Source organism: Populus alba, chromosome 4 (assembly GCF_005239225.2).
Source record: "Populus alba chromosome 4, ASM523922v2, whole genome shotgun sequence".
NCBI classification, from domain to species: Eukaryota; Viridiplantae; Streptophyta; class Magnoliopsida; order Malpighiales; family Salicaceae; genus Populus; species Populus alba.
Genome location: NC_133287.1, coordinates 17468723 through 17482974, shown reverse-complemented (window position 1 = coordinate 17482974; position 14252 = coordinate 17468723). Strand labels below are relative to the sequence as shown.

The following is a 14252-nucleotide window of genomic DNA, read 5'->3' as shown; positions in this document are numbered from 1 at the left end:
GTACTCTTTTATTGTTCCATCAAACTATTTGCAATTCCATCGCGTACAAAATCCATACGTGAAGGCCTCTGTGAGACTTGAACGGCCGAAACCTGAACAGTATCAGGCAAAAAGTCATCTGGAATCAAATTGGGGTTGCGATCATACTCAGAAAAAACTGCATCATCTTGCGATCTCCTTCTAATATAATTATGTAGTGCCATTGATGCAACTACAATCTCAACTTGTGTTTTGTATGGATAAGCAGGCATGTTTTGCAAAATTTTCCACCTCTGTTTCCATACCCCAAAAGAACGTTCGATCACGTTACGTAGTGACGAGTGTGCACGATTAAACACTTCTTTCCGACCACTTGGTTGTCCACGACGTCTAAATTCTTGGAAGTGATACCTCTCGCCTTTGTAGGGACCCAAATATCCATACTCGTTTGGGTATCCAGCATCAACCAAATAGTATTTTCCTGAAAAAAATAACATTGTAATTTTAAACAAAACTTAAAAAAAAATTATATTCCTTCAATTACCCAATCTTTAATTTAGTCAAAATCGCAACCTTCTGGAGGTTTTGGAAAGTTGATATTGCTATTGTCAATAGCCTCCAAAAAAATACGAGTATCGTGTGCACTGCCTTCCATCCTGCCCACACGAACATGAATTGCATGTCGAAACTACAAGCGGCCATTACATTTTGTGTTGGTACACCTTTTCTTCCAATAAATGGAATTTGATTTGCAGCTGGTACGCAGGCACGAACATGTGTTCCATCAATTGCACCGACACAATTCTACATGCCACAAAAACATTTATAGTACTCATATAAACTCTTATAATATATTTCATACTCCTCTGAACAACTTAATTTTATATATATATATATATATAAATTAATCTTACCTTGAAATGTGGCATAAATCTTGGATTCATAGCAATTTCTCTTGGTGTGCTCGTAAATTGTGAATCTTCTGGTTTTATGATTTCCACAGCAAACAAACGTAATGATTTAAGCACTTCTTTAAAACATCGACTAATAGTTTCACCTGAATGCTGGAATCTTTCCTGCACTTGTCTATTTGACGCCCCAACTGCTATTGTAAATAGAAATATCGCTACCTTTTCAATAACGCTCATTCTTCTTGACGGTTTTAAGCCATAGCGCGTTTCCAAGTCGGTGCACAAACTCAAAAAAGTGGTTGCGTCCATCCTGAACATGTTAACACTTCGTTTCCAATGCCCTCTTAAAACCTCCGTCAACCAACGCATCCCTGTGTTATATGAAACCATACATGGTTCTTTAAACATATAATTATTATAATAATAATTTATAGCTCCAGCTACGCAAATAATTAATTTTTTCCTATCAAGATGCCTCCTTATAATAAATGCATCGTCACCATCACTGTCACTGTCACTGTCACTGTCATTACTATCGTCGGAGTCGTTTCCATTACTGTCATCTCCAGCACCATCAACTGAGGCACCACTACCTTCACAAGGATAATTAATTTGATCTACAATGCGGTTCATTATAGTATCATAATTACCATCGAAATCTTCATTAAATATGTCATTAAATCGTGGATCAGCCATAACTTCAATTACATGTAAAAAAGAAAAAAAATTATATGTTGTTAATAAAGAACTTTAAATAATTAAATATCATTCAATAAAAAAACTATCAAAGAGTTGGTTCAACATAAGTTTTTTCCATACCTGTAAAGCCAACAAAAAAGAAGTATTCTACTTGCTTGTATTTGGTGCAACTGAGAGGTTTTTTGAAGCTTGTTATGAAGAAAGCTATTTCATTTAAAAATATGATGCAAACATTCCTCTTTATATAGAAAATTTCAATGCTCTTTACGTCTATTTTACAATTTTTAATCTTTCAACATAAGTACATTCATTCACATGTATGCATGTGCTGTAAAAGTAGCATATAATGTTACTTTTACAGCTCATATATGTACACCATCCTGCCAAAACAGAGTTCACAGCTCATATATGTACATCCTGCCATTCAAATAAATAACAGCTCATATATGTACATCCTGCCATTCAAATTAACAGCTCATATATGTACATCCTGCCATTCAAATAAATAAAAACAGAGTTCCAAGTTTTCTTCAGCAGTAGGATGACCAGCAACAAAGAAAAGTAAGAAACAGCTACAACATTAATCCCATCACCTCACGGCAACAATGAAAAAAACAGAAACAGTAACTGCAAAAGGGGTTGCTTTTTCAGACCTCACAAGATCACAGTAGCTAGCAAATGGAAAAAAGTAAAAACAGAGTTCAAGGACTGAAGCAGTAGGATGACCAGCAACAAAGAAAATGAAGAAACATCAACAACATTAGTCCCATAACCTCACGGCAACAATGAAAAAAACACTTCTTGACAGTAACTGCAAAAAGGATTGCTTTTTTCAGACCTCACAAGATCACAGTAGCTAGCAAATGGAAACAATTACAGCCAATGAAAAATTCACCTGCAACATGTCAAGCTCATAGTAGCTAACCAATTGAAAAAATTCTAGTATCAAACCTCATGGCAGCAAAGAAAAAAGGATCAACAGTAAAGGTAAACAATGCAGCAAATGTCATCTTCTTACTCTCGACCCTCTCTCCATCTCATACAAAGCTTATCTCCTGGTTTCTACATTCATGCCTAATGTTTCCAGAGTTAGATGTATTCCTAATCCACACAGGACATACATGAGCATCTAGCTAACAACCTAATGGAAAAAAAATACAGCCAAGGATGGAATGACCAGCAGCATGTCAATCTCACAGTAGCTAACCAATTGAAAAAATTACAGCTAAGAAAAGAAACACAGCAGCATGTATTATTATTCCCAGCAGACCTCACGGCAGCAAAAAAAAAAATAAAGTTAACAAAACAGTTAAGGTAATTTTGAACAACCATTTCATGTAAATTAACAACCAATTCCATTAAAGGGTAAACCATTTAACATTAACCATTGAACATTGTAATTCGTAGATAAAATACAACATCACAACCACCAATTTCTCATACAAGTTTGTTTACTCCCGTAAAACAGTTTAATAAATATAAGAGTACATAAATTACCGCAAACGCATATGCTCATATGCCTTAAAATCAAATGTGGAATAATACAATGCCTCGAACAAACTTCGGCAAATGGAAACTACTCTTTTAAAAACCGGCATCCCATTACTCTGCAACAAAAAAATAAACATGTATAAATATCGTAAGAACTTGAACATACTTTAATTGATTAACAGTTAAGATAATTAAATCATACCATGTCAGCTAAGCACGTTTAGTTCGTGCATACATTCGCTGCAACCATCTCAACTTTTGTTGCTTATCGCCCATACTGGCCCACATTTCTCTTTTCCTTCTTGAAACGAGAAACTCCGTAGCGAAGTCGTGGAAGTCATCTTCAATTGAAACTCCAGGAATTGAGTGCAGCTCAGCCATCACCTCGGGGATGCTACAGCCTTCGCGATCCAAATTAATAGACGTCGAATCACTCTTAGTCGACATACTCTCAAGAAGATGATTGCACCTTGTCATCAACTGAACACCAATTCCAGATGTTTTCTTCTTTCTACATCGCACATCGGCATGATCTCGTCCTTTTCTTTTGCCGCTGCTTTTTGTATTGCTGCTGGTTGACATATTTATCTCTCCAACCATTCGAGCCATGTCAGTCTGGAAATCTGGAATCATATCTTCCTCCGAATCACCGCTGCCCTCTTCCAAACCATCATCAGCAATGTCGGCATTGCTTGTACCAGGAGCAACACCACTGCCCGCATGTACACCTGATGAAGGAGCCCATGCAAACGCTCCAGTTGCGACAATGTTGGAATACATTCGGTCAAATTTATTCTTCAAAGATGGCTCAATACCGACATGTCTGAATTTTTTGGCTCCTCTAATTTCCTGCATATAAATTAAATCAAGAAATGAAGGATCAAGACTAGTAAAATTTTAGGGCTGGAATTTGACAATAATAAAAGAAATTGTTAGGATGACAAGGAATGTACCTGAATTTTTTGTTTCCACCACTCATCGCTGGCTGCAATTGTGCCTATTTCACTATTCCAGCCAACACCAGTTTCAGAAACCAGTTTATTCCATATCCTCCAATCCTTTTTGCATCCATCCCATTTGTTTTTCAATTGTGTTTTAGTGAATGCATGCCCAGTTTGTTCTTTGAATGATGTTATAAGAAATTTTCACCCCGTTTTATCGAAATGAGTATTAGGTCTCATTCCCATATCAATTGCTTTAATGCATATATCACAAAATATATGCAACATGTCCTTTGTCCAAGCAGCCTTATCAAAAGATTCAAGACCTTCCATGATATCTTTTAACACATTTAACAAAAGTTTGAAATCAGTAAATGATATCAAATAAATTGTGGCACATACATAGGACTAAAACAATAATAAAACACTCAATGTTCAACATTTACAAAAGCTGTGTGGAGATAAGGCAGGTATAAAGACATGTAATTTTTCATCTGAAAAAAAGAAAATAAAGATGGAGATAAGGCAGGAACTTACCTCAGTCTATCTCTTTAGGTGTCCAAACCAGCACAGTTCTGCAGCTATGTCCTACAAACAGATACACAATGGAGACCCAGAAGATAAATTAGATTTTGAGCTACAATTACTACAAAATTGACATGGGTAACACAGTACACAGAAGCATCACAAACATGCAGGATTTCAAGTACAAAAAATTTAAAAACACATGCAAAGCAGAAGACAAGCAGAAGAAGCAATGAAATTTGTTATAAATTCAACAAATTTGAAGCAGGCACAGTAAATGAAACACAAGCAACAACAACAATGAAAGTTTTTGGAAGTAGCTAGTTCGGAAGAGATATAACATATTTTTTAGTTTATTTCATGAATGGAAAATAAAACAATCCAAAGAAGCTGATTTTCCTAGCATAATCAAACGATATGAGGGTCAAGTCTCTCTTGAAAAAAGAAAATGAATTATCCAGAGGAACACAAAGCACAAATATTCTAATGGAAATTAGCGAAAATGTGAACACGTTTCAGCCGTGTAAAAGGGTATATATTTGGTGGTTGCAGCTCTAAAAGCAGTTCCACCACACAGAGATTTGACAGTAATCTAGATTTTGTAATTCTCGCAAGTATCTGCTCCAGCAAAGACAGACCAAAATAGATGGAAGAACAAGCGGCAGTTATTAAACTTCCAAATGTATATTCATTAGGTTTCAGACTTAAACCTGAATCTGCCATTTGCATGCTTGAGAAAAGTTCAAAACAAGAAGTTGCATCTCCTCTTTGTGAGTAAACTGATATGATTGAATTCCAAGATATAGAATTCCTAATCTCTATCTCATCAAAAACACTAAGAGCATAGTCAATATATCCCAGATACTTCCCGTAAATGGATATCAGTACATTAGATAATGACGCATCATTTGCATAAGGTCACTTCACAAACAATCCATGAATTTGCATCCCAAGTTGAAGCCACAACTTCAATTTTATTATTAGTGTTTTTTGATAGTTTATTCAACATCAATTTGCACTTCTAATATTTCAAATGTTTGGAAAATAATGTGTTGGTGTCTACTGCTCAAATACAGACATGTTAAATTAATTATTGAAATCGTGTATCTTCTACCAGGAAAAACAGGAGGAACAAGTGTTGGTTAATAAACCATAGTTTGCTTTTTCTTTCTAATTTCTATAAATCAAAAGTTAATGCGTTTGATCATATCTTTTCCCCTCCTTAACCAAAAGTTTCCTACATTTCCATATAATTTCAGACACTATCAGCCTCTGATCTGCATGATCCAGATATATCTGCTCTTATAACAGCTAAAATGAAGGAGTTTCATGGTCTTGAGATGCCAGGTCCAAAGGATGTCTCTCTGTGGCACAAATTGCGGTTGTTTTCTTTTATTTTCTTTTCTAACTCCTGGCAAGCTCTAATAGCACTGCCAAAAGCAAAACGATTAGGCAAAAAACCATAAAAAATCATCTCTTTTAAAACTCCACATGCATCCTCAGGCATCCCATTCTGATTATACCCAGAAATCTAACAAGCCCACGTAACACCATTTCTATCCGGCATTTCATCAAACAACTTTCGAGTCGAAACCCAATCACCAGTTCTAACATACACATTAATAAGGGTGTTGCATAAGAACAAATCAGAATCAAACCCATGCTTAAGAACATTTAAATGAAACAAATTTGCATCCTTCGAACAACACGAGTGCTTATAACTAGAAACTAAATGTTCAATCAAATCATTGAAAGAATTAAAATTCGAGACTTTTAGGAAAATGGGTACTGTTTTCAGGTGAGAATGAGATGATCTTTTGTAGTGATTGAAGATGGAGATGAGGGAGGAACTTACCTCAATCTCCTGTCTTTTTGTTCTGCAAACCCCAACGTGTTGCAGCTGTGTTCTGTAAAATAAAAAACAATAGAAACCCATGATAGAAATTAGGTTTTGAGAAACACGTTAAACAAAATTAACAAGGGGAACGCACAGTACCTGATATCTAGCTCATGGACCTTTCCCAGCACGAATCTCTTGGTTTTCTTCTGCAATTGTAACAATGGAGGGACAGTATGTAACGGTTTGTGTTTGAATGGACAGAGGCTCTGGCGTTGGTGTTAGGGCAAAATAGAAACGGGGTTATAGCAAGAGAAGAGAGAGGAGAACAGTTTGGGGAAGGAAATTGGGGTCTTTTAGTTCGTTAAATTGATCTGCAACTGTAACAGAAAGTTTGGAGGTTGATGACCGTAATTTTGAAGGTTGAGGTTACTGGGAAAGTTTGGTGGTGAGAGAGAGGTAAGGAACCGAAGGTTGAAACTGGGCGTAACATTGATCTACAACAACCTTCTGAGAAATTTTGGGTTTTTTGTGACCGTTGGGAAATTGAGTTTTGCAAATTGATGAGGGACAGAGAGAAGTTGGAAAAGTAATTGCATATTGATGAGGGACGACAGAGAGAAATTGGGAAAGTAAAAAAAAGCAATGGCAAATTGTCGGTGATGAGAGAGAAGAGAAACGCATGAAAAGCAAAATATAATTGCTTTTCACTTTTTACAATTGAACCGCAGTTTCTAATGGGACCCACATGAAAATAAACTGTGTTTTGAAGTTAACCAAACATGTGTTTTACTGCTTTTCTCTCAACCTCAGCCGCAACAGCTTAGCCAAACGTCATCTTATTAAAGCAGGTGAAACCACGATTTAATTAATATATAAAAATATAATATCAGCTAAATTTATATTAAATTTCTTGACCGCAAGATAAATTAAATATCACGAAATCTAAAAATACGCTATTTTGCCTTGTGCAGCAGTGTTATTTCAGTATTTATTTTTATTTTGTATTGTCTTTGTTGTGATGATACTTTGAAATGACTGCAAGTTAACGGCGACATGACGTGGATTCATCCTTTTCAGATTTGACATTATCTTTCCGACCAACCAGTGCTCCAATGCCACGTTTTTAATTCTCTTTATCGCACCATTTTCATTTTATCTTTCTTTTCTCAATCTTTCTTCAACTCTAGAAATATGTTTTTTTCACTCTGCTGTTTTTAAAAGTAACTCCTGGCTTCGAAAATGAAGGTTAATAATTATATCATGTTTGTTTTGATATTTTAAAAATATTTTTGAAATTATTTATTTATTTTAAATTAATATTTTTTAAATATTTTTAAATTAATTTAATATGTTAATATTAAAAATAATTTTAAAAAATAAAAAATATTTTAAAAAATAACCATAATACACAATAAAATATATTATAAATCATTCGTATCAGCAGATCCAAGTCTGTATTGAAGAAATCTCAGTGGCATTTATTTCCATAGCAAGAATGCTCCAACTCATTATTGTTTGGCTGTGACATCAAATCCAGTCTAATATAGTCACCTGTCATGTCATAGCTAGGATTTGACCAATAACATCTCGACACGTAGGCGTCCACTGAGACCCTTATCAGTAGTTCATGGTCTACGGAGGTATGATGATGGCTAACACATCAATCAAAGTCCAGGATGCGCAATGCTTGATGTGTACGAGCCTGATTGGCTCTGCATCTGTGTTAGGTTAAAATTTAATTTTTTTTTATTAAAATTAAATATAATTTGTATTTTTCTCGTTTTGATATACTAATGTTAAAAATATTTTTTAAAAAATAAAAAAATATTATTTACATATATTTTAATACAAAAAACTATTTAAAAAATAAATATTATCACACTGGCAAAACACGTAGTGCGTTAACAGAGAATGCACCCTTCTGATTAAAGTGATTGTTCATGGAGGGTTACGACAGAGTTATAATTTAAAGATTGTTTTTTTTAAGGATATATTATAATAATATTTTTTATTTTTTCAAAATTATTTTTAATATTAATAAATTAAAATAATCTAAAAATATAAAAAAATTAAAATTAAAAAAAATTACAATTTACAATGTATTTTTAAAAAGACTTTAAGTTATTATTATTTTTATTATGTAGTTGTTTTTAAAGTGATTTTTACTTGAAAATATATTAAAATAATATAAATTTTTATTTTTTAAAATTATTTTTAATATTAATATATTAAAATAAATAAAAATTTAAAAATTAAATTAAAAAAAAAACATCTCCATGAAAGCCACTTGCCCATACCCATCACGTTTCCCGCTTCTTGTTGCAAAAGTTACTACTTTCAAATACCCAATTTGAGCTCCTAATTGGATGCTGGAAATTAATTATTCTATAAAAAAGATAACTTTATTGTATCTCGTGTACACATTAAATATGATTAAACTGGACTATGTATAATGTTTGCAGGACACTACCCACTGGTAAGCATTTTGATTTTTTTTTGTGGCTTTTCCTTCTGTTTGGAATTTTATTTCAAATAATATTTTAAACGAATTTGATTTTTTATTTAAATTTATTTTTAAATTATTTTGATTTGTTAATGCTAAGGACAGTTTTTAAAACAAAAAATATTACTTTAATATATTTTTAAGTAAAAATCATTTAAAAAATAACTATTAATATAACTACAAACACCCTTTTAGTAAACATTATGGATAAAGTTTGAAAAAAAGGACCCCAAGGGAATTGTACCTGGAGTCCTTCCGATAATGTTTCGAGAAAATAAGGGGGGGAAAGAGAGAGTTTAAAAATGATGGCTCATGGCTGATGATGAGGGATAATATTGGCCCCCTTCAGAGTTCAGACAGCAGAAACATAGAAGACCGCTAACTCTACTGTTCAATCAAACAATCAACAAGACAGGGATCATGTATGATCGTGGAGCCCACGTGCCACGAACCCCAAGTAGGCCCGTGGTCTCTACAGCGAACGTGCTACACACTGCGTGAGATAGAGCGTGTGGCGATCCAGTCACTAGCAACAGCAGCGGAACAGATCACAAACATGAACAGCTCAGCTTTTAGAAGTATACTCTTACCACGCGCTGAAAACACCATACTCTTGTCTCACGTGGCTACAGCTCAAATTACATGGACCAAAAAGGGGATGCATCTTGTGTAATTAAAGTAAATTACAAATTAATCTTTTAAGTCCTGTAAAAAGAATTAAATATCTTTATAGTTTTTAAAATAACTCCATTTTTTTAATATAATAATAAATTAATCATTTTAACTCGTTTCACTTTTCCAGTTTATTTTTTAAAAAAAATAAAAAACAGAGAATATGAAAAGATTGATAAGAAAAAAATTATTTTTTAAAGTAAAAAAAAAATTCAATTATCAATAAATTAAATAATTACTTTTAAAACTAAAAAATATTTAATTTATTTTAAAAACTAAATGTATTGGTGTGTAATTCATAATACTATCATTTAGAAATATATAGAAAATTTTATTTTTAAAAATTTAAATATATATATATATATATATATATTTTTTTTTTAATAAAAATTAATTTTTTTTATGTATTTTAAATTATTTTAATGTGTTAATTTTAAAAATATTTTTTTAAAAATAAAAATTTTATTTTTAACATATAAAATATTTTAAAAAATAACTATAACTATCTCCCGAACATACCTTAAGTATGAAATTATCCTTTCAAGTTTGTACTCGTGCACATGTTGTCGATCCTTCCCGTATTAAAAAATTTTGTTCCCTGCGAGAAGAGGAAACGTTTTCCTTTTCGACTTAAAAGGAAAAAAACGTGTCAGCCAGACAGGGAGAGTACCAAAAGTTAACACAAACCAGAGACTTGTATGCGTAACAGAAGGCAGGCAAAGCAAGCGACGAATATCACTCCATTTTCCTTTCTTCTTCATCGTCTCCAGTTTCATAGACTCATAAACAAGTCCTGTTGTATGCTCTCATGCCCTCTCCTCTCCTCTCCTCTTCACCATTTAAATCTCCCTCTCCAATCTGTTTGTCATTGACTGTTTAACTTAATAATCTTAATCTCATGAAATATTGACAAATGATAAGATGGAGAAAGGAGAAACAATAGGAAGTAGAGATTGAAAGGTGAAAGGATAGTAACAATAATAAAGAAAGAACCAAAACTGATTCTAAAAAACGGAAATGCGAATGCTTTGTGATGTGTGTGAAAGCGCAGCTGCGATTCTTTTCTGTGCTGCTGATGAAGCCGCGCTTTGCCGCTCCTGCGACGAGAAGGTAAATCAATCACTTTCTCCTTTTTCCATTTTTTTCTGTTAATTGTGTTTATTTCTGTGCTAGAGAATTATATTAATTGTACTGTTTAAGTGAACAATTTAAGCGCTAAGGTAATAATATAGCTCTGTATGTGATAAATCGAGACGGGCTTCATTGGATTTGTAAAAAAAATATTTCTTTTCTTTTCTTTTTTTGATATTGGAAGTGTGAAAATTGTTATTTCCTTGTTAAGCCTATAAAGTGACGATCTTTTATTGTGAAATATCAAGCTTGATAGTTTTCTTGATGATGGTTCAAATATTGGTCTTTTTAAGTAAGCATGATCGAATTTGTCATGTTTAAGCTAATGGGTTTCTGTTTTTTGTGTGGAATTGCAGGTTCATATGTGTAACAAGCTAGCTAGTCGGCATGTACGAGTAGGACTTGCAGATCCCAGTGATGTTCGACGGTGTGACATATGTGAAAAGGCACCAGGTTTGCAGGCCTGTCTTTGCTGACATTTTTGGGTTTTTTTTTTTCTTTTCACGGGACGTGAATTTTGAAGTTTTTTAAAGGATTTTTTTTCCCTTGGCTTGAAATGTACATGTAGCTTTCTTTTACTGCGAGATAGATGGCAGTTCGCTCTGCTTGCAATGTGATATGATGGTGCATGTTGGTGGTAAAAGAACCCATGGGAGATATCTGCTATTGAGGCAGAGAGTTGAGGTTTGTATCTCGGGATTGAAGTGTTTTGAGTTTTGTATCAAATATGTAAGAAGCTTTCTGAATTAACATGCTTTGTTTGATTGTCTTACTTAGTTTCCAGGGGATAAACCTGGCTGTACAGAGGAACAAGGACAGCAACCGCTTGATGATAATGAAACAAGAAGGGACCAAAATCAGCCGCCTAAGCTCACAGCTAGAGAAAATCTACAGAACCACAGGGCCTCTCCAGTTCCAATGGTAGAGAATAACACTGACAGTGACGGGAAAATGGACAACAAATTGATTGATCTTAATGCCAGGCCTCAGCGGGTGCATGGGAAAAATCCAGCTAACCAGGTATTGACCTTTTCCAACACTAATCATGCTTTCTTTTTACAGGTTTATATTTCTTTAAACCACGTGCACATGCATTGCAATTTTTTATGCTTTAATTTTAACCTCAACAAAATTATGTCCGTCTTCTGTTCAGGAAAATCATGAATCCTCTAGTTTGGCTCCTTTTGGATTCTTTAGAGGAGAGCCACAAAAGTAAGCAAGGTATGATCTGCATTTAGTAAGCCTAACTCATTTCGTTTTCTTTTCTCCATTTATTGTTTCATAAAGTTGACATTATGGATGGTTATGCGGGAAGCTTCAAGTTTCCATTGAAGTCGATTTTCTTAAAGCAGCTCTTGGATGACTTCTACATGCAAGTATGCATAGGACTCTAAATTCCGCTGCTTGTAAGATGGTGAATGTAATCTTCTTTTATTCAAACTGCGGTTTAGATATCTAGCTATATGGATCTGAAATGAAGATAAACAAATATTGTTATGGCCTTTTACCGTGTTCCATGTTTGTAAGGGCATAGCAAACTGTGGTTTAAATATGTAGCTGCATGGATTCTCAAAAGAACAAAAAGGGTACATCTGTTATTGAGATGGAGCCTAGCTAAAATTTACTATACTATTTTGGTTTTCAAATTTTCGCTTTAGCTGCTAACTTACGAGATACCATTTGAGGGAAATGTCAATCCTAATGTACACTAAGCGGCTGTATATGCAAATCCACAGTTATTTGAGGGGGCAGTCTTCTTGTTGCATGATCAACTGTTTGAAATAGCAGGTTAAAACAGTGGAACGAAGAGGTTAAGGTAGCTGTTCCATTAGCCATCTATCACGTTTGCCATCAGGCTCCACCTTTGTTTTTTACCACTTGTAATCGGGAGGATAACATAGAAGCTCTAAATCTTTGAAAAAGAACAGCTTCGCCCAAAAATGGCTTCTCATACTGGGCAGATAAGTTAGCTGCTTTGCTGATAACCATATATTATGTCAGATTTCAGAAGGATGCTTGTAATTGAACAGGAAAATTCTCTAGTGGGCACAGTTGTGATGTTTTAATGGCCCTATGTGAAGTCAAAATTTAGTGCTCTTCATGCCACTCATTATTAAAGGATTAATAGCATTTAACTGGCTATTAATGGACGTGCCAGCATTTCACATTTTCAATGATGGAGTGGACATATCTTCTTGGTTGCTGGCTCTCGTTGATACGCTCAGACATACTGAGTATGCCCATGTAGTTTGGCCTTGTTGACTTGCAGATTGGTCCATGCAGTGTGTGGATGGTACTTATTTGCTGATCATAGTTACGGGTACTGCGGGCAGAACTTGAAAATCATGGAATTTTCATGTTTCTCTTACCCTTGTGCGCATTTGTTCATAGTGAGGATAGGTCTAAAGCCAGGCCATGTGCAGCTAGTGCTTTCAGAAAGGGACATCCAGGTTTTTCCTTTAATTTAAGTGGTTGCTTTGCAAATGTCTGTCATTCACTTGTCTCAGTTTCTGGAATTCCCAACTTACAGAACAAGTGTTGTTCTAATTGTCCTAATAAACACGGGCCTACATTCGTTGCCTTGTTTTTTTTTGTCAGATTAAGGTGCTGCAAATGCTAGGTAGTCTATCTATTGTTTAGCAGGTACGGTCGACAGATGCTTATAAGCCATTGGAGACTGGACTGGCGTGCATTTACATTGTTTCCAGATTCTGTAAATTATGGCATATAGAAGTTGCAGTTGAAACCCAGAGGGACCTTATATTCTTATTTGTGGAAAAGCAGAATGCTACCTGATATGAGAGCCAAGGCAGATGGACTATTGCATTATCAAGGCCTTTATTTTTCCATTTGATTTTGGAGATGATTTGATCCAAGTGAACGCAAGCCAAATCCTTTGAAGCGATCACAAGTAAGTCCGATGGATTATGCTAGTTTTGAAGGGAGCTTAAGCAGGCTGTCAGTCTAGAGAGGCTAAAGAAATGTAGGGAAATGGTGTTTAGCCATCACTGGATGCTTTGCCTGAATTAGATGCGGCGAGAGATTGCGTTGCGGATCAAGTCTTTAAATTTGGAAACGAGATGCCGTCTTCTACATGCCTGCCGTAGTTCTAGAATGTCCGTCTCTGTTTTAGCCGTTGTCAAATTAGCGAGGACGGAATTGTATTGGTTGTCCAAAATGAAAGCAAGTTTACTCTCGTTCTTTGATTTTCTCTGGATTTTGAGAATTTATTAAACTATTTTGAATGCATTACATCTATGCAGAGGTCACAGAACTTCTTTGTAATTGACGCACAAACTCGCTTGAGGACACTCTTTACTATCAAATGAGAAAAAAATATAATCATTATTGATATGAATACATGTTCTTGTGCATAAAAATATAGGCCAAAGAATGATTGTGCTTATTAATTAGTCTCCCAATTGATTTTTTTTTTTTGAAAAATCATTATGGAATAATTGAAACCTTAAACTATAATTTCTTCTTTGAAAAAAAAATGACCATTAAATATCCTTAAATGATTTTGAAAAAAAAAAAAATGTCATCAAAACATATTTCAA

General features: G+C 34.3%; 3 protein-coding genes across 4 annotated transcripts; 1 reads left to right on the top strand and 2 right to left on the bottom strand.

Moving 5' to 3' along the window:
* Positions 1 to 8: 8 nt before the first annotated feature.
* LOC118050603 (uncharacterized) lies at positions 9 to 1586 on the bottom strand. The gene is made up of 4 exons (XM_035060983.1): positions 1391 to 1586; positions 894 to 1261; positions 702 to 783; positions 9 to 460 (listed from the first exon to the last, which is right to left on the bottom strand). Exons 1-4 carry the CDS (start codon positions 1584 to 1586, stop codon positions 9 to 11), a joined length of 1098 nt encoding a protein of 365 aa, XP_034916874.1.
* A 1356-nt stretch (positions 1587 to 2942) lies between these two features.
* LOC118050611 (uncharacterized) lies at positions 2943 to 4219 on the bottom strand. Its single transcript, XM_073408432.1, has 2 exons — positions 4034 to 4219; positions 2943 to 3929 (listed from the first exon to the last, which is right to left on the bottom strand). The coding sequence occupies exon 2, from the start codon at positions 3858 to 3860 to the stop codon at positions 3291 to 3293; it is 570 nt and encodes a 189-aa protein (XP_073264533.1). The 5' UTR covers positions 3861 to 3929; positions 4034 to 4219; the 3' UTR covers positions 2943 to 3290.
* Positions 4220 to 10237: 6018 nt separating this feature from the next.
* On the top strand, positions 10238 to 13896 carry LOC118050606 (B-box zinc finger protein 19). 2 transcript variants are annotated; one of them, XM_035060986.2, is made up of 6 exons: positions 10238 to 10671; positions 11049 to 11145; positions 11261 to 11376; positions 11470 to 11712; positions 11846 to 11913; positions 13291 to 13896. In XM_035060986.2, exons 1-5 carry the CDS (start codon positions 10579 to 10581, stop codon positions 11906 to 11908), a joined length of 612 nt encoding a protein of 203 aa, XP_034916877.1. In that variant the 5' UTR covers positions 10238 to 10578; the 3' UTR covers positions 11909 to 11913; positions 13291 to 13896. The 2 variants fall into 2 exon arrangements, with proteins under 2 accessions (XP_034916877.1, XP_034916876.1); XM_035060985.2 differs by lacking the exon at positions 13291 to 13896 and adding an exon at positions 12008 to 12338.
* The last annotated feature ends 356 nt before the right edge of the window (positions 13897 to 14252 follow it).